The sequence below is a fragment of the Gymnoscopelus braueri genome (genome assembly GCF_963280865.1).
Source record: "Gymnoscopelus braueri genome assembly, chromosome: 15".
Lineage (NCBI taxonomy): Eukaryota > Metazoa > Chordata > Actinopteri > Myctophiformes > Myctophidae > Gymnoscopelus > Gymnoscopelus braueri.
In genome coordinates, this window is record NC_137620.1 from 32,785,115 (window position 1) to 32,811,279 (window position 26,165).

Consider the following 26,165-nt stretch of genomic DNA (forward strand, 5'->3'; position numbering starts at 1 on the left):
TCCACCCACCCACCCACTAACTCCTCAAGGTTGAGATGCTAGACTGGTCTAGACTCAAGCACATCTCACAATGTCTAAGGTCAAAAGCTTGCATCATCTACTTCAGTCTTCATTCGTCTGCACATTTCGTCACGGTCGGTTGGAAACCTTGTACAGTACCATGTGTCCAAAGTCGTGCATTTTCAGAAAATAAATAATAAAACGGAAAAAAATGTATTTTTTTTAAATAGCCGATCTGCAAGCTCACAACGCGGCACACTGCGACAAGTTGTGAGCTTTTAGATCAGCTATGTTTGCTACTTTTAAGTGACACTGTAGTATGACGAAGTAAGGTATCAATTTATGGGGGGGGGGGGGAAACGAAAAGTTGAATTTACCTTTGTATGCCTTTTCCAAAAACGTATTTTTGACAGGAAGGCTGATCGATGTTGACCTTGGAAAGTGAACGGTGAATGAACTATTTAGTATAGCCTGGAAACCAGGCAAATCTGCCAGAGCTAAAAAAAAGAAATTGCCTTGACAGTTAACACATTCATTGCCAGGTATTAATGAATTAATTCATCCGCCACTGCCAGCGGTTTTACCTTATTTTGACGATCCACAGATTTTTTTTCAACGGATGTAAACAAACAATGTCTCGGTGGAAAGACGAGCCTCTTCTTTCCACCGAAAAAAAAACGTTGTAACCACGATCGTCCGTTCTGTAGTGGAATATAGCTCGTTTTCACCAAAAACGCAATCTGGGAAAAGAAATCAGAGATAAATGTATTTTTATAAATCTGATAACATTGTAGTGGACGGGGAGAAAATGTTTTAGATGATGTCATTTCCAGGCGTATCCCTCTCTCAAAGTCAAGGCATCATTCATAGGTTGGCGAAGATAATTGATTTAATCGATTTTTTTTGCGATAATGGATAATTTGATAAAATTGATTAGTAATCGATCCCTATTATGGGCATGATAGGTGAAAATCTACACACACATACACACACACACACACACTTTGACATTTGGAGCTTTTGTTGCTGCTAACGGCGTATTGATTACTCGTACCGTTCTCTCTGCATAGCACATGATGAGCTATATTTGTGTTTTGCATATCCAGAGTTCTAATATCGACTGCCTCCTGAATGACTAAGTGCTATTCTGATCTGAATCCCTCCATCGCCTCCGTCGTCAATATCATATTTTATTATTAATGCTGGTCGACCAGTTGCTCTTATATTCGGCCACGAAAAAGCGCTTGATCATCACGTTGATATTTGGAATGTGCTGAATCCCTGAAACTATGCTAGCTCTCGCATAAGCTTATCATTGCTGTCGGGCAGAAATCCCATATCTCCGTATTGCAACTGTTTTTTCATAAATGAGTGCCCTACTTCATCATACAAAAGTGTCATGCAAAAATAGTAGATCAGCAAGCTCTCAATGAGACACGTTGCTTGTAGATTGGCTATTTTTGCTATTATAGATTGTGTGTGGTGGTTATCAAGTGTGTCTGTGGATCTTGAAAAGTATTAACAAGAGCTTGTGACTAAATAATAACTATTTATTGAATTGGATTCATTGGAACACATGTTATTTTTCCCCCCCTTTCCCTGAAAGGAGCAGTTTTGGACATACAAGGTTTCCACCCGACAGTGACGATATAGTACGTTACGAATAGCCCGTATTAGGTCAAACATCTGCATCTGTCATTTCCTTCCACTGTATTAGCAGGGCGTCTCTTTGGCAGCTAAACAATTACTGTAATGGAACAGTGTTTTATTGGCCGTTCGCTGGGCAACAAAGCTGTATAATCATAATAAACCCAAGCCTGTAATATGATTGGAAAACTGCGGTTATGATTGCAATTATAGAGCCTGTCAGAACAATAAATAGCGGTCTGTCCCCATCCAACTCTCTCAAGCTTATTTCTTGACTGTGAAATCGCACCTGGTCTGTATAAACTGCGATGTGTATTTGTTTGGCCAATATTAGAACAGATTTTATATTAATAGAGGATGGAATGTTTTGGCATGAGACAAGTGAAAAGCTCAGGTTCCTAACTTTATTTCGTCAATGTTGTTCAGAAACCCTGTATATCCATATTTCAAGTAATGTTTTCGTAAATGAATGCCCTGTCATATAACAGTGTCGCGCAAAAGTAGTGAAAATAGTCCATCTACAAGCTCATAACACGTTGCATCGCAATGTGTTGTGCTTGTACATTTCCTATTTTTGTTATATATATTATATATTATGTGGGTTTTATAAATATTTAACCACTGCAAAGTATTAACAAGAGTTTCAAGTTCTTTTTTCCCATTTCCTGAAAAGTGACGGTGGACATACAAGGTTTCCACCTGACAGCAACGATGTACTATGCTTGGCGTGATGTTATTTCTGCTCTGTGTTGCAGGTGAAATGTGACCAGTACTGGCCCACAAGAGGGACAGAGACATATGGTCTCATTCAGGTCACACTGCTGGACACGGTGGAGCTGGCCACGTACTGTGTCAGGACGTTTGCACTTTATAAAGTAAGTTGACATCAGAGACTAAAGTATGTGCGTGTAAAAAAGAAAGAAATCTGTTCTTTTTCAGCCGACAAAGCCTTGATTATTTTACTTTTAGTTTGCAACAACCCCTCATTGTCCCTCTTCTTTGAGACTTAGAGGAAGACAGCATTAGGGGCCACAGAAAGCGTTTTTTTTTTAAAGAACGCCATGCACGGCATTGGGAAGAGGAGCACTCCTAGCGCGTCTTTACTTTACCATACTGTAGAAATGCATAGCAGAAAAGTAAAATAAATAAATACGACACCATCAATTGACATCGCAAGCAATGTATTTACAATTTCCTTTGGGATGAGAGATCGAGGGGGGGTTTATCAGTATTTCTTTGTTCTCTCCGTCTCAGAACGGCTCCAGTGAGAAGAGAGAGGTCAGGCAGTTCCAGTTCACGGCATGGCCAGACCACGGGGTACCTGAGCACCCCACGCCATTCCTGGCCTTCCTCAGACGAGTCAAAGCCTGCAACCCTCCGGATGCAGGACCCATGGTGGTACACTGCAGGTGAGACACACACAAGAAGGTTCTTCACTGCATGCAGTAAGTAAGTAGCCTTGGAAACCAACGGCTCCCGCGCCATGCGGCCCATAGATCAGGAGCCTATATACATGTACAGTATGTACAAGTACATCCCCTGGCCATGATGTACAAGCAGTGGTGTAAAGTAACTTAAGTACATTTACTCAAGTACTGTACTTGAGTACACTTTTGAGGAATTTTTACTTTACTGGAGTATTTCCCATTTTCTGTACTTTTACTTCTACTCCACTACATCTCAGAGGCAAATATTGTACTTCTACTCCAGTACAATTATTTGAAAACTTAGTTACTAGTTACTTTTCAGATATAAATTACCATGTTATAAAGCATACATTAACCACTTTAGCCCTATTTTATACCTAGGCTATTTGAAAATAGCAGATCTACAAGCTCACAACGCGTTGTGAGCTTGTAGATCTGCTATTTTCAAACATTTTTGTACTTTTACTTTTGGTACTTTAAGTACATTTTGATGCCAATACTTTTGTACTTTTACTCAAGTACATGTTTTATTCTGGACTTTTACTATATATAGAGTATTTCTATATTGCAGTATTGGTACTTTTACTTAACCAAAGAATTTGAGTACTTTTCCCACCACTGTGTACAAGTACAGTACACTCCCTGGACATGCCGCAAGTATGTTGCAGGGACTTACCCCCAGTTCAACCCTTGATGCTGAGAGCCAAGCAGGGAGGCATTGGGTCCCATTTTTATAGTCTTTGGTATGACTCCGCCCAGGATTGAACACTCTAACCACAAGGCCACTGAGCTGGTACTGCATGCAGACACAACTATTAAAGTCCAGACAGTATGTTGGATAGCCTAACCTTCCGTATCATGATGTATTTCAAAGTGAAACAGGACTGACATACTGTATTGTAACATTGGATGGAATTTGATTTGAACATTGTGAGCTGGGCGTGTCAAAGCAAACATGGACAATTGAAGATTGATTGATTGATGGGTGATATCATTGGTTGAAATTGGTTGGTTCAAGCCTACATAAGCACAGATCTCAAGAACACAAAGAGGCATTTTCCATTTATCTCAACTGAAATTATGATGCATGGCATAGTAATACTGAAACATTGTGTCGGGCCTGTTTAAGACCCAAACAAACAGATTTACTGATTGTGTTTAAGTCCTTTTTTTTATTGTTCTGTCAAGTGCCTGTGTCTACTTTCTGTCCATGCGATAAGATAATAAATCAGTATAATAAATCAGATTCATGCTGGTAATTTCTAGAAGGAAAGAGGATAGGAGGAAGGGAAAACAAAAAGTGAGATGGAGTAAAAACAGTGACTATCCCTGGCTTTCCTCCTGTGAGCCAAAGGGAGTCATCCGGCTGGCTTTCGTGGCTGTTACTTTAGATCTGAAGGTGTTTGTGACACAACCGAGCGCGACGATTACTGGTGTCACTGCCCTTGGCAAAAACTTTCAGCATCTCTTCCCACACACTAACACGCAGACGCTGCAACGAACAGACCCTGTCGTCCTTCCCTTCCTCGCCCTGGCACCAACATGTCGCGCATCAATGGCCCCACAACTCCTCGGCTTATCCCTGGGGTTATTGCAGCTGAAATACATAAAGCAGCGACTTCACACTCCTCAAGTGAACACAAACGGACCAGACTCCCAGTAGTGAGAGAGCACAGAGATAGGAGGCACACAGACTTCTGACTCCTCTCAACTTGGGAGGACTTCAGAGGATCAGCAAAAAAAAAAGAAAAAAGCGAGACATCCAGACCAAAAAATAGGGAGGGAGAGTGTGAAAATGAAGAGATAGCGAGTGTACTAGATACAAACTTTGTGTCAGAAAACTGACAAAAAAGGACGGCGCGGGGGGGGATTACCAAAGAATTAGAATTACCACATGCTGATGTTAATTAGAGCTAGTTGCCGAATCAGTTCAAATTGAAAATCCTGGACCTTTTTTTAGGATGAAGCAATATATGGGAATTAATGTCACTCAAACAGGGCCTTTTATAATTCCTCTGGCTCCCTATCAGATAGGGCTACAGCCTTGCTTCTAAAGCCTGATTTATGCTTGGAATGTTCATCGTGTCGTGCACCGAAAATAGCTGATCTACAAGCTCAGAACGCGTCGAGTGCGACGCGTTCAGAACTTGTAGATCAGCTCATTTTGGTGCACGACACAAAAATGCATACGGAACGCCATTTTGAATAGAGAAGGCTTCTTATGCCGTCTTCTCGGGGCAAGGATTTGAGCTCTGTTCCTTGGCGGAGAGGTTTTCTTTTTTTTTTCTTTTTCTTTGTTATATAGATTTCCACCGCAGCAGCAGCAATGGAATTCATTAAACAGGAGACAGCCCGGAAATTTCCCCTATCTTTGTTTTGCTGAGAGTGTTGTTTGTACACACGCAAACAAGTCTAAATAAAACTCTACAAGGACAGGAAAAAAAAAAAAAAAAAAAGATGGATTTGTGCAGCATGTAATTAACCGGACGGCACACTTTCCTGAGCCACTGATTAATTATTTGGTCTGGGTGTCGTCGACAGGAAGGACAAGTGCACCGACCACGGCCGCTTGCCATGTAATTGTTGAATGTATCCTTGTAACAGACATAACAGATCAAACAAGCTGTGTGTGTATATACTTAAATTACTATATTTGTGAGGGCCGACTGTCCCCACAAGTATTGTAGAATTTGAGAAATAGACATTGTGAGGACAATTGTGAGCTTGTAGATCTGCTATTTTTGGCTTTAGGGTTAAAAATGCCACAAAACCCTGCCCTGAAAAATGGCATTTATAAAATCACCGTCCTAAAACAAAACTTTAATGTTGTTAAATACACATTAACATGAATCCAACATATTACTATCAAAGATAATGTGTAAACAAACAAAAACTACAAAAGCACAACACTGAGGATAGTGCTGTCAAACAATGAAGCCATCAAATTGCAGCACCACAGTCACTTGAAAGAAAAACCTGTGGAATACTTCCAATCTAGTCTCAATTCTCTCAATGGTCAACAGGCATTAAAGAAACAATCAGCTAAATATGGTACAAGCTTTGAAAGCCTCTAACCAAGTTGCATGGAAGACTTCTTTTTTTTAACAATAGGGAGTCCCTGCTTTGTCTCACTCACAGCTAAGGGGTCCTTGGCCTGTGTTGAAGACCCCTGTCCTAAAATATGGATGTTCTCAAAAATACAGTAATATAAACGTGTGTGTGTGTGTGTGGGGGGGGGGTGGTAACAGTTGAGGCAAATATGTAGAACATCTGTCCTCTTAGATACGCACAGCAGCAGTTGTGCGATTTACTCACAGACGCTTGTTCATATATCGGCGCCGTCATCGCTGCCTTTGGCAGACTTAAAATAAGACTCGGATTGTGCACGTGTCATAGGTGTCACATACCCACATCCACACATTCCTTTCTTCTATAATGGCCCCCGGAGTCGAGGGAAGCAGAATTAATTTGGCGTGGTCGGACGGAAAGTGGGTCCTGTGCGTCGAGCGGCTATTGATTTTGTGGCTTTGTTGTCACTCCTGCAAGACAGAGACCCCAATTTTCAGAACGTTAAGAGAATGTATGTTACCAACAGGCCAGTGGAGAGGTGTCCACCTCTGCTGTACTGTACCCATCAGTGGCAGGTTTCCTCTGTGTTGACATATTCACCCGGTGGCCATTTCACTCTTACGTCATACTGCGCCATTTTGCTCCTACGTCATACCCCCATTTCCCAAGTATGATTTGTCCACTTAAGCCCTATACTTGGTTGTACCACAAATGGCCAAAATAGCTGATCTACAAGTTCACAACACGTTGCAATGCAAGCTTCTAAGTACAGTATGCTATTTTCACAGTTATTGAAAAACACCAGCGGTTATGTGGTTAAGAACAAAATGGCCACTATGCGAATCTGGTTGTTTTGTCATTCTCAGTAATAGGTCTTTATATGTCCTGATCTTAACAAACCCCTGAATGTTCTCCCCCAGGGTAGCTTCACCCCATGGCGTCCATTTAAGTGAAATAATAAGTGGTTAACATGTCTTGGTTTTGGAGCAGAATAAACTGACATTACCTGGCGAGAACACATGCTCACCTCATGTCTGACTTTTCCAATCTTCCTAATGAAGCACAGAGGGCTTTGGATTTTATACAGCCAGTGGTTAATGAGGAGAAATGATTTCCCTATAGCTTTTCCTCAGTGGTAATGCAGCCATAAGATTATCTTGTCAAATGACTAACAAATTTGCCCTAAAAGATATGAGTTTTATTGGTATCCAGAGAGCAGTCTGGCAAACTGACAGCGTGTCGCCAAAAACAGTGTTTTAAACGGGGCAAAGGGAATTATTCAGAGAAGCACATGCATAGACTTTATCCCGTGTTTTAACAAGCAGATCATTTTATGTTGTGCGTGCTATAAAAAAGAATTAAATCATAAAACCGGCTTTGGAAGTTGGCCAACAGTCTATTCCCATAGGAGCACCGTGGAGGTAGGGGTGGTTGTTAATAAAAATGCATCCACGTCTTCCTGTTGCAGAGCTCACACTCTCTTCACAAGGAGCAGTCATCTTTTCACGGTTAAGTTAATTTCATTAATCGGTGTAATTAATTATTAAAAAAAGAATCAACTTTAATAACATAATCAATTTATTTTTATTCCTTTTTTTCTATTTTAGATTCAGCAGCAAAAAGACGGAAAATAGGCGATCTACTATGCAACGCTATTCTTGCGCAACATCATTGCACAACGAAGTATACAATAGGGCTTAAGTGGTTAATCAGACTAATCTGATTATTTAAAAAAAACAATTAGAGGTTTTTTATGTTGATTTGTTTGTGTTTTAAAAAATGCATTCTTGATTATTCGATTTAGCCAAAAAGTTAGTGAGCTGTGCACACGGTTTTCACTAACCCAATGGTTCTCAAAGTGTGTCCCGGGGACCTCCATTGGTCCTTGGGGGGGTTCCAGGGGGTCCACAGCAAAATTTGTCAACACAGCATCAAAATCCGTTTAACCACTTTAATCTACAAGCTCACAATGCGTCGCATGAGTTGCAATGCGACACATTATGAGCTTGTGTAAAAAATGTGAATACTTTTGAAACATTTTAAGAACACAAATCTTTTATGGTGGTCTCTTGTACAAAATATTTTCAGATTGCGGCCAAATACATACTGTATCAATTTGGGGTCCTTGACATGAAAAAGTTTGAGAAGCAATGCACTAGCCCACAAGTTGCAGAGTGTTCGGTTGTATTGGATACAGGGCTACCCAGGCGTTATGAGTGCAAACAGGAAGTCAAAAGGACCTGATTGAATGTCACAGATTGCATGCCCCTTTCTGTGACCTGTGTCACCCATCATTCCAGTGTATTTATTTCACATTATATGAATCGTTTTATACCCTTAAGGGCCATTCACACTGAGCACTATAACTATAACGATTACTATCGTTCACCATTGTATTTTTTGGGCGGTGAAACCGCCCCTATATGTGAGGTTTGGATATTTGCACACCAAATCCTGCGCTGTGATTGGCCACAAATGTACCCCCCTAACCCTGCACCGTGATTGGCCAATCACAGTCTATTCAGGACTGTGATTGGCTAGGGAAACATGACACATGTGCATAGCCCTATAAATAGGACCATAACTTAAAAAAAACATAAATGTGTTTTTTTTAAGTTATGGTTTCTTCCATCACTTCTTCCATCACTTCTTCCATCACTGTGATGACCACTGTGACCACACCGCCCACTTCACACTGGGTGTGATTTTTTAATAGTTGATGTGAACTCTGCCATCCACTTGACCTGACGATTTTTTAAACTATATTTTTATAGTTATAGTGCTCAATGTGAATGGCCCTTTACACTTTAAAGACATGAGCCCTAGCATCCCTAATCTGAGCATGGCATAATTCACAAAACTATACCGATCGTCTATTTTTGCTCCATGTATTTGACGTACACCAAAGTATATGATGTTAAAGTGGTTAAGACTGCAAATGTTTGATATCATGGGATTGTGTGCGATAGCCAATCCACAATGTTGTGAGCTTGTAGATTTGCTATTTACACTATTTTTCCACTACACTGTTTATTTTTTACATTAAAAACACACTTCTCAATTAATTGATTAATCGAAAACTTCCCTAATGCGTTGTTTACAAACTACTTCAACATACACAGTAAATTAACGTCGATATATAAAGATTGATACAGGGAGTGCATGCCGTAATAGACTCTTGTGGGGGGTTTAGCTTTTGCTTTCACACGGAACACCATTGTGTTTTGTTGAGGTTTAACCAATGTTTTGGTTTGACAGATATCAAAATCAAATAAAAGGCAATTCCATTTTCGTGGCTTAAATCTGCCCAGTGCCACGAGTAGAGGACTAATTATTGACCGTGCTGATGCATTCCATAGAAATGACATGGAAAATTACATTCTATTGACTTCATTAATAGCTTTGCAGGGACTTGGGTGAATTTTAGGCACACAGTTTGGGAGTTTGGGAGTGTGTTTTTTAATGGGCGAGGCAGTGAAACTGCAGTGACTTGACAGGATGGCTGACAGCCATAGATTTGGTAACAATACATATGTAATTGCTTTTACTGCTGTTTGGGCTTTATCTTCTCGAGGCCCATTGCAGCTGTATTTTTACACAGTACTTTCTCTCTCTCTCACACACTCTCTCTGGGGCCCCTATTTCCCCAAACTTCGACAAAGCATGTTAGCCTGACACTTATGTCTGTCTGCGTCCAAAGCAGCTGGCTGCGGATGGCTGAAGCAGCAGTGTCAGGTCATTAACGTATCTCCCCCTTCAACTGCCAAATGTACAGTCCCATCGTTTGCTCTCTCTCTCTCTCTCTCTCTCTCTCTCTCTCTCTCTCTCTCTCTCTCTCTCTCTCTCTCTGTCTCTCTCTCTCTCCCCCCCCTCCCAATCTCCCCTTTCTCCCTTGCACTCCCTCTCTCTCTCGCTTGTCGATAACAGACGAGACGAGACAACTGGCTGTGTCACGCTCCCCATTCCCCAGCCCCCACCCGCTGCATAACACACAACTCCACCCTTTCCTCATCCTCTCCTTCCTCCATCTCTCTGGCTTGGTGCTGTCATTCTTGTCACTTGCTCTCTCGCAGGTCATCACTCTCCCACGTTCAGGACCGGACTGTAAAACAGTTACGGATTGGAAACAGCTGAGGCCGAGGGAGAGAGACGGATTCCATTTCCACCTCCCAAAGGCCTGAGGTGTTCCCAGACCTGGAAGTGATTCATTGACCAAATATTCCTGAGTAGAGCCCGACCGATGTAAAATTTTCATCTGCGCCTGATTCCGATTTTGGAGTCTTAGACCGCAAGTCTTGAAATACATTTTTACATTTATAGTTTAACGTTTCTAAATTAGTTAAAAATTAAGTTAAAAATTTAAATAAACACAAAAGACTTTCTGATAGAAATAAGCAAGTGCATAATACACACAAACTGGAGGATATTTTCTTTAACCACAACCGCCCTATTAATTTTTTAAGAAATGTATGGCTGTTCTACAAGCTCACAAATATTTGAAATGTATGAACATTTTTGTCGATAATCATGTCATGGCCAAAGGGGGGCGCCAGGTTGAAAGTGGTTACAAATAGGGACAGATCAGCTGTATAGTTGCCGATACCGATATCGTCAAAAAAGTCAAATAATGGCCGATATATCGGGCTCTATTCCTGAGACGTCTCACACGCGTGTTTTACACCCACCTCAACCTCTTACTCTTTCACGCGTGCACAAGCTTGCACACAGAGACGTTTGGAAACTTGCACACGCAGGACCATAAGACACACACAAACACGCGCTCTCAAGCTGCAACATGGTCATGATGATCGTTTCCCTAGAGCTGCGAGTGGGGGAAAAGACGCTGACGTCAGCCATTTTGAAAGTGATCATAAGATCATTTGTTAAAGCCAATGACTCCCGTACAAGTCTTTATTCCATTCGCAGTGCAGTTCCACTGCACCATGGCACATTAACCAGACTTAGCCCCTGGGAGATTCACTCTACTCCTTCTTGAGTTTTTCTACCCCCCCACCGCACTAACACCCCCCCCCCACCCCTTTCTCAGAACAAATGAAAAACAACTGCTCCATCAGAAGGAGGAGGGTTGGAGTGCGTCGCTCACACCTCGTAGGCATGTTGGCTTAATGGATTGAATAACCTATTTACATTAGAGCGCCGAGCGCAAGCTAGGCCTCATCCTGTCAGTGCACTGCCGCCGGAGAACTGAAAAGGGGGACTTAACGCCGCCGTGTCTCTGCACACTTAATAAAGCTCTGTGGGAAAGGACCTTGTATTGCAGCGGCACTTTTCGGAGAACGTGTGACGTGATGGGGGTCGAGTGTCCAAACATTTTTCGGTAGTCTTTTACATCTGGACACATTTACGCAACATGGTGTCTTAATCTGACCTCATCAGAGACCCGACAAAACAGCAGTCTCACTCTTGTTTCAGAGTACTTTCTGCGTTTTCTTTTTTTACTTTCACTTTCACTCCATTTTACATTTAAAGCACTAATGTGAAAATGTGCCACGGAGAGTCTTAATGCCTTTCAGTGGCTCCTCTAAAGCCATTATACGTTTTAGTGCACTGTGCTAATCTAGCCGCATTAATTGAAGTCAGCTGCTCCTCTCAGAAGTCGCTCGACAAATTTACCGGGGGCCCTTGTACGTCGCGCTCTCAATACTGTGCGCGTGTACGTATATGCATGTGTGTGCTCCATGTGTGCGTGCGGGCACGCGGCCGTTGTAGTGGGAGCCTTTCAAAGCTTGGAGATAAAGGTTAAATGGTGCTGCCGAGCGGGTGATTAGCTGTGATGGGTTGGAGAGCACAGGTGGGGTGCGGGAGAGGATAGAAGAGATTTGATGGCAGCACCAGCAGGGAGCACACCACATGGCACCCACAGCCATGCCTTTCACCTTCCTCTCAGCGTGCCCACTTCAGATTTGAGTACACGCTCAAAGAACAACGGTCACATCCACCTTTTTGCAAGCCTGGCAGAGAGGGCTCACCTATTGGCATCACCATTTGCCACTGGCATTAGCGAGCGTGCTTTCTCTGGCACCACTCACTGTGCTGCCTGATGTGGCATATTGGTCGACAGGGCCAGGAGCAAAGGTTAGGAATTAGGATGGAATGTCATATCAGGGACTCTGACACGGACGATGACAGATGGCTAATTTGTATGTGGTGCTTGCCAAAAATAACAGATTATATAACGCCATTCGTTTGTCTTTTCTTTCTTTTTTTACTTGAAAATCTGTTATTTTTGGCGAGCGGTGCAGCTGTATAGAGAAGTATAAATTGGATAGGATTTGGCTTTTTTGCAGCGATGCACAGTGAGTGCTGATAATCCATTTCCAGATCCGACAAACAAAAGACACACAATGTGCAAGCACTGGATGACCTCAGGCGTGTGTTAGCATTTAGGGAGTTTTTTGTTTATTTAGAAAGGAGAGTGACTTGCAACCCCATTGCCCCGGGCTGGAAGCCACACAGCTCCAGGCCCAACAGAGAAATGTAGGGTCTCCCCAGGACCCAAACTTTGTGAGCTTATACATACATTCTGAATAACCACTTGGATATATATATATACTGTATTATGAAAATAGCCGATCTACAAGCTCACGACGTGATGCGATGTGAGGTTTTAGATCTGCTATTTTCACTATTTCTTAAAAGTTTTTCTTCATTTATTTATGGATTTGCTTTTTCTTTTTTATGAAATTCTTTTGAAAAAAAAAAATGATATGAAATCATTCAAACTAAATTTGGTAGGAAACAAAAAAGGTATATTTATTTTTTGTGTCCGTAACCCAAAAATGGGTCCCAAATCGTACATCATCTTAATGTCATTCTTCCCACTCCCTCCTCCAAATTCAACTTGGACGATTGCAGCGCCGGCGTGGGCCGCACGGGCTGCTTCATCGTGATCGACGCCATGCTGGAGCGCATCAAGCACGAGAAGACCGTGGACATCTACGGCCACGTGACGCTGATGCGCGCCCAGCGCAACTACATGGTGCAGACGGAGGACCAGTACGTCTTCATCCACGACGCGCTCCAGGAAGCCGTCAACTGCGGCACCACCGAAGTGCCTGCCAGGAACCTCTTTTCCTACATCCAGAAGCTGACGCAGATCGAGGGCGGCGAGAACGTCACCGGCATGGAGCTGGAGTTCAAGGTAAATGCAGCCGCCAGCAGGAGGGTCGAGGCTGAAGCCTGATTTATGCTTTGTCGTCAGTGGTGGAAAGTAACTAAGTACATTTACTTAAGTACTGTACTTAAGTACAATTTTGAGGTATTTGTACTTTACTGGAGTATTTCCAATTGTCTATACTTTTACTTCTACTCCACTACATCTCAGAGGTAAATATTGTACTTTTTACTCCACTACAATTATTTGAAAACTTTAGTTACTAGTTACTTTGTGGATATAAATTATAACATTATAAAACATACATTAACCACTTTAGCCCTATTTTAAACCAAGGCTATTTGGAAAATAGCCGATCTACAAGCTCACAACGCGTCGCTTCGCGACGCGTTGTGAGCTTGTACTGCTATTTTCAAACATTTTAGTACTTTTACTTTTGGTACTTTAAGTATATTTTGATGCCAATACTTTTGAACTTTTATTCAAGTAACATTTTGAACACAGGCCTTTTACTTGTAACAGAGTATTTTTATATTGTGGTATTGCTACTTTTACTTAAGTAAAATATCTGAGTACTTCTTCCACCACTTCTCGTGCACCAAAAATAGCCGATCTGCAAGCTCTCAACACGTCGCGGACGCAATGCGTTTGTGAGCTGGTAGATTGGATGTTTTTGGCACGTAGCGACAATAAATTAAGCATTACTCTGAATAAGGAGAACTTTCATAGTGCCCCCATTTTTTTTTAAATCTCTATAAATTCTTGTTGGAATTTAATTGACCCCACATGATTATACTTTTTTAGAAGCTGGGAAAAATATGTTATCTGACCAATTAGGGTGCAAAAACAGACACTGTGGTAAACACATTATGAAGAGAACTTTGCATGCCATTAAAATTATGCGCACAAAGTATTCTCCTGGAAAGGAAACTCAAATTATGCTCCGTGCTGCCATGGTTATTTAAAAAAACAAGAAATGTCATTGCGACTTTTATGTTCACGTCCATCTGGTTGCATGTGAAATTTAACTGGGGCAATTTTTCCTATATTATGAAATTTACAGGGCAGCAGGGTATTATTTCATAGGCGTCCTGGCCAAATGCCCTCTGCCGGAGTCACGTCTAGGCCCCAGTGTCATTGATTGGCCAATCTCAGTACCACTCCTGGACACTCTTCCAGTTCCCATTAGGCCACAACGAGACACTGTGGGGCCTGTGGTTTTCAGCTGATTCCAGTTAGTCGTCCTGCCTTTGTAACCCGACATGGGATAAATGCCCCCCTTCTGGTTCCCCACTTCCCCACGCGCCCCTTTTTATTTCAGTATAAAAGGGGGCTGAATTTACAGCAGAGCGCCAAACACAGGTTTTCCCCCCATGCCACGGACTGTTGCCAGAGGCCGTTTAACAGCATACTGTGCATTTACAATGAGAGGTCCTCCAAGCCTTCTGCAGTCTTATGCTGCTGCTGCATGCGTGGGTCCATTGCCTTGCCTGTCACGCACCTACTCCCTTGGCTCAGTGATGGATGCTGATATCACTAAGAGATGATAAACAGGTTAGATTACATTGCACTCCTGTCCACTCTGGACTCATATCATCACCCATGTGATTGTATGAGCGGTAACAATAATCCTCGTGGCTCCTTGTGCTTTGTACTCCTGTGGAATATCTAAGTACAACATGCGCCGTAAGCGTAGTATAATTTAAGTACGTAGAATACAGTTAGGGCTTCGCGGTTACGGGCTGATTAATCCCGATTCTTTTCCTTAATATTGTGATCATGAGGCCCGGACTGCTAGCCTAGTGGTCCGAGCACTTAGGCTCCAATACTCAGGTTCAAGTCCCGATCTCGACAACCTTTGCTGCGTGTCACTCCCCGTCTCTCTCTCTCCATTTCCTGTCTATATACTGTATACTATCAATAAAGGCATAAAAAGCCCCCACATTTGTATTGAAAAATAAATAATTTATTGCTAATGAGGAGTTTTGGTGGGGAATGTTATGATATTCTTATTGTCTTTGTTGTCCATTGTGCTTATTGTCACCATATCTTTTACCAAATGATAATGTAATGGTTTCTGTGGTTGTGTTATGTCTCAGTGAGCGGGATGGGTTGTATAGAGCAGTGGTTCTCACTATACACAAATTCACAAATTGTGAACATCTTTGAATTATTGTTAATATTTTGAACTAGTCTCTTATGGGGGTCCACACATTTTTTTTTTCCAGATGGGGGGCCGTGGTCAAATACATATAAATTAGGTGGTTGAAAAGGTTTGAGAACCACTGGTATAGTCTTCTGGTTATCTTGTTTAAAGGAGTAGTTCACCCAAAAAACTACTTATTTTCTATCAATTTCACACCCCATGAGGCCTTGAATTCATGGAGATTTTTTTGTTTTTGTCGGATTCCTGAGCCAAAAATGTGATGACCGGCAGAAAGATGTCAATGCCTCTGGTAGGAGACTCCGCAAGTTTCCTACCGGAACTAAAACAAATGTTAAAAGCCAGAACACAATAAAATTATCTTAACACAGTCATCCTTTCAATAAACCAAAAATCTTTTTTTTTAACCATTGCGAGGCTATAGCAATATTTTCATATACTTATTTATATTAGAGATAGGTTTAGGGATAACTTCACTAACTCAGGAATCCGCCAGTCATCAAATTATTGGCTTAGGAATGCGACGGATACAAAAAAATCTCCATGAATTCAAGGCTTCATGGGGTGTGTAATTGATAGAAAATAAGTCATTGTTTGGGTGAACTACTCCTTTAATGGTGAGGAGACGAGGGCAAGGTGCAACAGCTAACCAAATAATGTTACGATTGCTCACAATTATTGATTCTTCTCAATGAATCACGCTGCCCATGAGTTTAGCATAGTTTTCTCCTCCGTGTATGGGTTGCTTGGCAGGTAAACACTCATAATCCTGTGTGCGTCGTTTTCCACTTCCATAGCATGTGTTTATCAACAGGGGCTTTCATCTTTGATTTCTCTCAATCTACCTTCCTGTTAATGTCAAAAACGCACAGGGGAAATTAAGCAAATGCTTAACTCCCTCTCGCTCTGTCTCTCTCGCTCTCTCTCCCTGTCTGCCCTGCAGCGTTTAGCCAACACTAAAGCCCATACGTCGCGTTTCATCAGTGCCAATCTCCCCTGCAACAAGTTCAAGAACCGCCTTGTCAACATAATGCCATATGAGTCCACACGAGTGTGTCTTCAGCCCATTCGAGGAGTAGAGGGCTCCGACTACATCAATGCCAGTTTCATTGATGGATATAGGTAAGTAGGGGTGCACCAGTTAATCTATGTAATTATAAAAAATATATATATAGATAATTTAATAAAATAATCGATTACTAATCGATCCCTATTTGGGGCATGGTATTATAGGCAAAACGTTAAAAGAAAGTCACAACATTTTCAACGAGCTGTTGAAAATAGCTGAACTACAAGTTTGTGACTGGTTGCCATTTTGACACGACACAGTTGTGTATAAAATAACACTTAATTGGTTAATCAATATGTTGATTCAGAAAGAAAAACAAATATTTCTCAATGATTTGATTAATCGAAAAAGTAATTAATAGAATAAAGAGAATATAGTTAGTAGTATATGTATATATTTATAGGCTGGATAGTTGCAGCCCTATAGGTACGTAAGTGCCCTCAGTGGTCTGAACTCCACTGAACATGTGTACCGACAGTACTTCAGGACCTCATCAGACTTTAAAATGACTCACCGTAATACAGTACCAGAGAGCTGAAAAAAGTAGACTATACATTAAATCCAATATCACCTGTGCATAGTCAGCGAATATATAATAGATAACAACTATGCTGTATTTGACTCGGTCGTGGAAAAAAAATGAAGGAAAAAAGGCTCTTTCAACATCACCTTCATTTCCTTCATCTGGAAACCACTCGGAGTGGAAAAAAAGTTGAAATGCATTTATTTTTCCCTCAAGCTGATCTTATCCGCATCTCTTTTGTGTTATTATTGTTTCTTGCTCCTGCAGGCAACAGAAAGCCTACATCGCCACACAGGGACCACTGGCAGAGACCACAGAGGACTTTTGGAGGATGCTCTGGGAGCACAACTCTACCATTGTGGTCATGCTCACTAAGCTCAGAGAAATGGGCCGGGTACGTTCATGCTCCATCTGCTCTCCTTAACATTTTGTTTAGGTACCAGTGACGTAGGCCGCACGGCTGGAAACCTTGTATGTCCAGAACTGTTACTATTCAGGAAATGGGGGGGAAAAAAGCCGATCTATAAGCTTGTAGATCGGCTATTTCTGCTCCTTTTGTGTGACACTGTAGCGTGACGACGTGGGGCATTAATTTACGTAAAAACTTGAAGAAAAAAAAAACTTCAAAGATGAAATAAGGAGATACAAGGTTTCTGCCCGACAACGTCCATAAGCCAAACTGGTACAAGAACAGAGAGACTGCATAAAACACGTAACCGTCGACCAGCAAAACGGTCTTCCAGATAAACTCTCAGAGCGGTAACTCTTAAATGTTGTGAATAAGATTAAATGGTTTCTGGGAATGGAGACAATGCCGCTAGTGTTGTAAAGGGGAACGTTGTGCTTCACTGGTGGCGTTTAGCTTTGTACTGTGATTCACTTTGGCTTTTTTCACCCGCCTCTAGGAAAAGTGCCACCAGTACTGGCCAGCAGAGAGGTCGGCCAGATACCAGTACTTTGTGGTGGACCCCATGGCCGAGTACAACATGCCTCAGTATATCTTGAGAGAGTTCAAAGTGACGGATGCCAGGGTAAGCACACAACTCTTACGGCTGCTTTTCCACTACGAAGGGTAACCCAGAGCCTTCCATAACCTGAAACCTTCCAGAATCTGTCCTGTGATGTTTTTTGTGTTTTTTTGTTTGTTTACGTTGCCATTATAACCTGAACCACCCTTGAAGGGAGAGGTACGTCATTGAAAACAACTAAAAAATAACTGACCTACAAGCTCACCAAGTCGCGTCACATTTGAAATTATACGTTCTGAGCTCTGGGGTTAGTGCTACTGTACCTCCTGAGCAGAGGCCAAATTAGGTTCTGAAAACTTTATCTGAAACCGAGCCGTGGCATCTGAAAACAAATGCAGAACCCGTGAAATACGTTTCACTCCATGGCATGGTATGCTTAGGTCTTGTAGTCGAAAAGAGCCATTAGTCAGTTTGACATATCTGTCATATTTTTGCCTGATTCATATTTGGTTGTGTGCCTTGTTCGCTCACTGAAAATAACAGAGCTACAAACAAGGTCTAGTGTGAGTTTGTAGCTCTGCTATTTTCAGTGCGTGACACCAGTGTGCAACTAAGTATAAATCATCTTTTTGAAGTTGTGGTTGAGTCCAGTCCAGTTAAGTGATTGTATTCCAGGGTACAGCTTCTAAACCGTTTTTCAGTGTCCAAGAAAGAAGGCGGTTTGAGTGACAGGGTTGACCGAGCCTTGTTGGCGAGCGCTGTCGGACCAGATTTTGCTGTTCAAACTGGCCAGCTGGCAGCGTTTCTAAATATTTGTTTATGCCAAACTATGTGTTTGTGTTTAATAAACAAATACATATTTAAATAAATATACAAGTTGCGGGAATTATGACACCTGTCAGTGTGTGAAAATAAACGCGGAGCGGCAAGCGCATGGCTGCCAAGAGTTTTTAATTCCATCAAAGGCTCACAGATAAACAGCGCAGGCTTCCTCCTTTGTAGTGCACGTTACACTGGATCCTCAGTGGGATTGCTTTCCTTATCGAGGGGATACAATATCACTTAAGTATTGCATACCCACAAAGACGACTCTCCAAGCACCCTGCCGACTGCAGCACATCAAAGGAATTAGCGGCTTTAGTGTTGACGTTTAATATTATCCAGGTGTAGTTACAGGTATCTTAAGTAACAGAGCCTCTTTGGTTGATGCATGAAACCGGGCCTCGTTGTTCTTTGAAGATGGCTATCTTGAACTGTAAAAGCCTGCGTCAGTTTAACACTGATATGGGTTGGCTGTCCTGTCTGTAAAAACAATGTAAGTGGCCATCCTTGCTTCACTTTATCAATAATTGATAAATTACTGCTTTAAGTAATTATTACTTAAAGTTGTATTATGTAACCTTTTTGTGTGAATAACATTTTATTTTGTCCAATCTCTATGGTAGAGTATGTTAATGCAATATAACTTATACAATTGGGGTGGTTGTATTTGGTTAAAAAAGTTAGAGCCAAAGCAGGTGAAAAGTACTTCTTTGATAACAAAATAGCTGATAACGTTTCGATCCGCTTTGGATCTTCTTCAGGTCATATGAACATGCACACCGGTTAACTTCCTTATAATGATGTACCCCTTTGAAGAAGATCCACAGCGGATCGAAACGTTGCCAGCTATTTTGTAATAAAGAAGTACCTTTTACCTGCTTTGGTGTGCGGTAGAGATGCGCGGATGTTTTTTTTTGTCACCCAAATCCACGTTTACAAGTTCCTTATCCATCCGCCATCCACCCGCGGTAATTATATCATCCCATTTATAGATCCGCACCAACCGCACCAAATAATTGTTATTTTCCCTACGTTACTTTTCTTATAAACAATGTTACTCACCACTGTCGCGATGTAGTGACCGTATACAATCCACAACCATGGTAACAACAAGCGCACGTCTTCATTCAGTTACTTTCGCTTTCAACCATGTCGGCTTTTTATAAGCTTTTTATAAGCGACTTTTGGGCTTGTTTGGCACTTGTTTTGGGCTTGTTTTCATAGACCTGGCTGCTTATTTCTCTCGCAACCTGGCAACACTGGCTGCCTGCAAATCAACGTGTAGTAAGCGGCAAAATTGTGCCTGGTGTAAAATTACGTAATATCAAAATACTACAAACGCACACACTGTGAAATGTCGTGCTTTTTAAAAGCTATAATAGGCCTATAGATAGATATCATTAATTTAATTCCTGCATTATTTCACCCGTGGTTTATCCAATATTAATTAATAATTATATTTGATTGACCCAAATCCACCCAAACTGCGGTTACCCGCGGCACCCGCGGGTAAAACCGTGATCCGCGCATCTCTAATGCTCTACCTTTTTGAACTAAAGCCTCTTTAGCCCAGCACCCACCACCAGTCAATGTTAGTTCAGTTCCCTTTGTGGTTGTATTTGGTCTCAATTTAGATCCTGTGTCTGGTTTGACACGATTTGACACAATCCTGTTTCTGGTTTGGCATGAATTTTGAACTGAAGGTAAAAAAACGATTTCTCCCCGGAGCAAGCAGGCAGGCTCTCTATTTGCTCAGTGGTAAAAAAAAAGAAATCGGCACTTGTGCAGGAGACCCGGGTGCAAATCTCGGGTAGAAAAGGAAATCTACATGGTGCAGCTTTAACATACACTGTATTCTTTCCCATATGCTCACATGATGTTCCATGTTCTCTTCCAGGATGGACAGTCACGGACAGTAAGGCAGTTTCAGTTCACAGACTGGCCTGAGCAAGGAGTGCCAAAATCAGGGGAGGGCTTCATCGATTTCATTGGACAAGTGCATAAAACAAAAGAGCAGTTTGGCCAAGATGGCCCTATTTCAGTCCACTGTAGGTAAGAATTGAAAAGGTCTATCGGGATATAAAATTTAGATACAGTACTGTAGCCCAAGCTTACCAAATGCTGTACGCTGTAGTTTTCTTTCTGATTTAACAGTATTAACCACATGAACCTTAGTGTACTCCTATGTTCTAATGTCTCTCCTGGCCATGTCATAACAGGCGAACATTCGGCAAATAATAGGTGAACATCTTGCAGAAATTGGCAAACATTTGGCAAATATAGTCGTTCTACTAGCTTGTGAATCGACTATTTTTTGCTATTTGATGAACAACAATGTACAGTATACAGGGTTAAGTGATTACATCCAGTTTAATATGCCACAGCAGAATGAATAAAAAACAGCAGAACCAAATAAAACCATAACGTGAAAATGTTTGCTTGGCCGTACACATGACCTCTGTTGTGTGTTTCTCCCAGCGCGGGCGTCGGTAGAACTGGAGTCTTCATCACTCTCAGCATTGTCTTGGAGCGAATGAGATACGAGGGAGTAGTGGACATCTTTCAGACGGTGAAGATGCTCCGGACGCAGAGACCAGCCATGGTACAGACAGAGGTGAGACGTTTCCCCGCTGGGCCAACCCACAAAATCACAGAGCTGCTTGAACGCTGCACCGCACCACAGTAGCCCTGTGCATGGTGTCTGCCACCACACTGCCAACAAGATAGCACATTTGTCCAGTGAAAGGACCGGTGTGGATCCACTCATCCTCTCCAGCCAAACAGATTAACTTAAAGCAAGCCTGTGTTGAACCCTATGATTAATTCAGTAGCTGAACTAATCTAGTGTAGCACACTGGACTCGGTGATGCTGCAGCCTCAGCTCAATTTCACAACCATAGCACAACTTTTCCCTCACCTAGCCAAATCCGCTCATATTATCTTTAAGCTTTTAAAACACATTTGAGTCTTTTTGAATCAATGTATACAAGGTATGCTGCTTTGGTAACTTTACATTGTCTTCAATAAATCGGTGATAAATTTGTTTTGTGGATCAATACAAAAGGTAGGTAATAGCATTCAAGTGGGTCTTTGAAAAAGCTGGAAGTAGCCTCCTGTTTGCTTCTATACACATGCAAGTCTTCCTTTCTTATTTGTTTGTTTGTTTTTGTTTTTAAATCTAATTTCAGAGCAAGGTTAATTGCATAGTATATTTAACCGAGAACAAAGGATGTTGGGGAAAAGTTAGTGATGGCAACACTCAACGGATAGCGAAATGAAAAGAGTGATGCAGGGGAGGAAACACTAGAGGCGGACTGAACTAAAGTTATCTTTCTTACTCTCTTTTCAGGATCAATATCAGTTCTGTTACAGAGCCGGCCTGGAGTACTTGGGGAGCTTTGATCACTATGCAACGTAGAAGACCTTGTTTTGGAGGAGGAAAAGCAGAGGGCCCTTTTGGAAAGAAAAAACAAAACAAAAAATGAACCCCAGTGAGCCTCTCTTCTGAGCCATAAATTCCTGCTTGAGAAAGTACTTCTTAACTCCTAGCTAACAGCTCATTTAAGTGTTGGATGTGCGACATGACATGTCAATAAAAAAATAAAAAATAAACGAATACAGACGATTCCAGAAGGACCAAGTGTTTCCAAATCCCCAATAAAAAGCCTCGCGGTGGCAGAGGACGTGAGCGAATCCTGACTGTTGAAGCATCACACAGGATTGTTTTTTTGTTTTTGTTTTCCTTTTTCTGTTGCTTCAAGGATTCATTTTTGGGGACTCGTGAAACTGAATGGAAAAACCAATAGAACATGAAAAAAAGTAAAAACATTAATGACATCGACAAGTTAATGCATCAACGATTATGGCGCGTTAACGAGAGGCAATGGAGGCACACAGAATGGCTGAGCGAAAAGAAAACAAACTTGATGCACATTGTAAAGAAAATATTTCTGTTCCACAACCGACTGCACACACACTCAAGACAACTCTAACCGGAAAGAAGAAGACTACACTTCTCGGTCCACCATGAAAGCAGGACAGACTAAAGTAATAATGAATAAATAAATAAAATACCCCTTTTCTTGTCACAATGTTCATTGTCTAAATTTTGGGAGAGGGCAAAAGCTAAATGATATATGAAATGAGATGAAAAACCTATCAATTTAGTTTTTTAGTACTTTATTATACAGCTGATATGTGCTTTTTTTGAACTGTGTGACTTTCCTTTTTTTACACATGCTTATCACTCGACAAAAGTGATAAGAAAAAGTATTTGCGTAATTGTTCACTTTTTTTTCTTCTGAGTTGTCTTTTTTTTAAGCTGTAGAACTGTTCTGATGTATGCGCTATCTTGCCGAGAAAAGTTTTTGTTTGTTTGTTTTTATTTTATGTTTTGTTGCACTTAACTGTGCAGTCTGGTATTCACACTACCAACAATTCATTTTGTTAACAGGGTTTGTCTCTTTGTCCCTTTGTATTTTGTTTTTTGTCCATGATCACATACATGAGAACTTAACTACTCCCATGAGATAAACTGGGGCTTTGTGGAATCAACAGGGGTGAGCAAAGTATAAAGTTGCTGCTAGCGATTATCTTAGTTCTTCCATGTTATGATGATGGTAAGACTGATTCTGATGAATTGGATAGGATATAAATATGTATAATGAAAATTCTCAAATATATATTATGATTTGTCTATTAAACAACAGATACATATAACAGGTTATAAATATGGATAAAGTACATAATTTATTGATATAAATGATATATATATATATATATATATAGATATAGATATATAAAATATGGATTGTATATGAAAGTTTCCGCAATGAGATTTCTGTACTATGGGGGAAATGAAGAGATTTTTTTTCCACTGGAATGCACATCAGTAGAACAACATCGTATTCTGATTCAGTGCATCTTTTCTTGTGCAATAAATAGGTGTATTATAGATAGGGTTTTTATGTGGATGATTTGTTCAGTCATGACATTGTTGCTCCCTGAGTCCGTGCGGTGCCGGGGTGGGGATGTCAGGTGTCACTCAGACCATCACCGGTGTATTTAGGTGCACGCCACCAAGCTGCGCCGTTCCATACCAATAGGGCAAGGTACAAAGACGTCTCTTTCTCATGGTTCTTTACAGCGTTCGGTGGTATGACATGAATTATTTTTTTTCATTTTGCATTTAGAGTGCCTTATATTTATGCCTGTTTTTATAAAGTTTCATTTACCATGTCAGATGTATCCCTCGAGGCATTTAGTACACGTATACTACATGTAGCTGTAGCCTAGTTTGTGTCATTTATCTTTTATTATACATTTGTCATGTAATACAAGATTATATATGCAAATATGATACATTTCAGAGCTCCTGTTCTTTCTTTTTTTTTCATTTTCCGTGGCCTTATTGTGGCTGAGTGAATTAGAATTAAAACAACTCATGATTCACTGACCTCTGTAGAAAACAACACGTGGAGGATCAAAGAACCGCTGTACACAGGTTGTATTAAATTCCCTGCAAATTTAAGATGTTCAAATACAGAGCCATGGGGTGAGGAAATTAGCTGACTAATGCCACCTTAAACCATACGGCTTAAAGGGGTCAGAGCAACACTCAGGCCTTTGCTAAAGACATGTATTATGGCCCAGAGTAAAGCAAATGAACATGTACTAACTGTTGCTATGGCCAGGTTTCCCAACAAAGTACTAATCTGTATTTACCGTCAAGTTGATTTTGTCCGTCAGACAGAGACCGAGCACAGCATTTACAGTGTTCCTTCATGCCTTAGGTTTGAAAGTAGGGACTTAACTTTGTGTAACAACAGAGAACATGTAGAAGAGTTCAGACAGCAAGAGGACACAATGGTTCTGTTATCCTGACAATCCTAAAACTGTGTGTCATGTCCGACTCATGGCATTATACGATTAGAGACTGGGGGCTTAGTTCAGTTGTGTGTCAGGCTTTCCTTTGGGCAACAGCTTTTCATTTGTCTTTACCCTCTCTGGCTTCGTGGATGTGCATTCCAGATGTGCTTTCTTTCCCTTGTTAACTCAAGCAGCTGTCTCTTTTTTTTTGCCAAGTCTTTTTGTCCATAACTTTGAGATATGAAAGTGCTATTATTTAACATCCAGTGCTAAAAGTCATGCACTTAGTTTAGCAGTCTGTGTACATCAATAATATTATTTTCTCATCTTTGACTTTTATTTTTCTTATGCATGGTGAAACCGAATGGCAGAATGGCCGAGGCTGGCCTGGTAGGAAGATTTGCACTTTCTATATCTTTGTACTATGCACTGCCCTATTGATTCTAAACCCAATAATATATTACTTGAACCCATCTGTAAGAATCTCCTTCAACGTTCACTTTGTGTGTATGTAAATAACACCCAAAAGAAGAAAAAAAAAGAAAAAAAAAAAGGTATTGACTCTCAAAAAATACAAAAAAAAGAAAAAAGTTTGTGGATAAAAGTGCATCCATTCGGATGCCATGGTTTCTCCAACAGACGACTTGAGAAAAATCTGTCCCCCAAACCATCTGTTCTCGTGGCTTTGCCATTCAAGCTTGGAGTGTCATTAACAGAAATAAACGTTGTGTTCTCTGCTCTCTATCTATCTCTCGTCTGGATGCATAGACTGAAAATCAATTAATGAAATTGTAAAAAAAAAAAAAAAAAAAAAAGGCTTGTTAAAAAGAAATCATACAATTACCTCTGATTAGTTGTAAGCGTAAACTGTTTATTTTTATTTTTGTTTGTTTGATTTGTTTTTGTTTCTGAATGAAAGGAGTGCTTTTTATTTTCTTACTTAGGTTACATTGGTGGCGAAAGAAGTCTGTATGAACAACCAGTTCTTTGCTGACACAAGTTCCATTTGTTATAAATGAATTCTATTAAAAAATGTCAGTGTTATGCACCGCGGTCTCACTTGTTTCCCTCCATCTCACATTGACTCAAAAAAGATGAATGAGGCCATTTTACCCCCTACTGGTCCTGGTCAGAAATATCCATAGTTCTCTGGTCAGAGGGAAAATTGAGCCCCACCACATTTCAGTAGATTTCAATTGCTCTATTTAATGCTGTCACTGGCATCAGATAGGAATGGGAAATGGTGGCAAAAGTTTATGATTTTCAATGTCGATAGAAAGTGTTGGGCTTTGAATTTCAATTGTGTTTAACCTCTGTACAGCCTCTGTTTTTTTCCCACTAAAATCCATTAATATTTTGTTCAAACTATGCTGACCCGTGGAATATGGAAAAGCACTGTCTAGCAACGTATAGATAGATACCCAGGTTGGTTATCATGTACAAACATGTTGCATGTGAAATCTGGAGTGGTAA

The 26,165-nt window shown here is 41.0% G+C and overlaps 1 protein-coding gene across 1 annotated transcript in view; it reads left to right on the forward strand.

Annotated features, from left to right (window-relative positions):
• Positions 1 to 25,740, forward strand: part of LOC308102374 (receptor-type tyrosine-protein phosphatase delta) — a 180,321-nt gene extending 154,581 nt beyond the window's left edge. Inside the window, 9 exon segments of the mRNA XM_080452060.1 lie at positions 2,403 to 2,522; positions 2,902 to 3,056; positions 13,020 to 13,305; positions 16,386 to 16,564; positions 17,302 to 17,428; positions 17,940 to 18,065; positions 20,722 to 20,876; positions 21,303 to 21,438; positions 22,174 to 25,740. Of these exon segments, the coding sequence (XP_080308186.1) occupies positions 2,403 to 2,522; positions 2,902 to 3,056; positions 13,020 to 13,305; positions 16,386 to 16,564; positions 17,302 to 17,428; positions 17,940 to 18,065; positions 20,722 to 20,876; positions 21,303 to 21,438; positions 22,174 to 22,242 (1,353 nt within the window). The 3' untranslated portion in view covers positions 22,243 to 25,740.
• Positions 25,741 to 26,165: the final 425 nt, after the last annotated feature.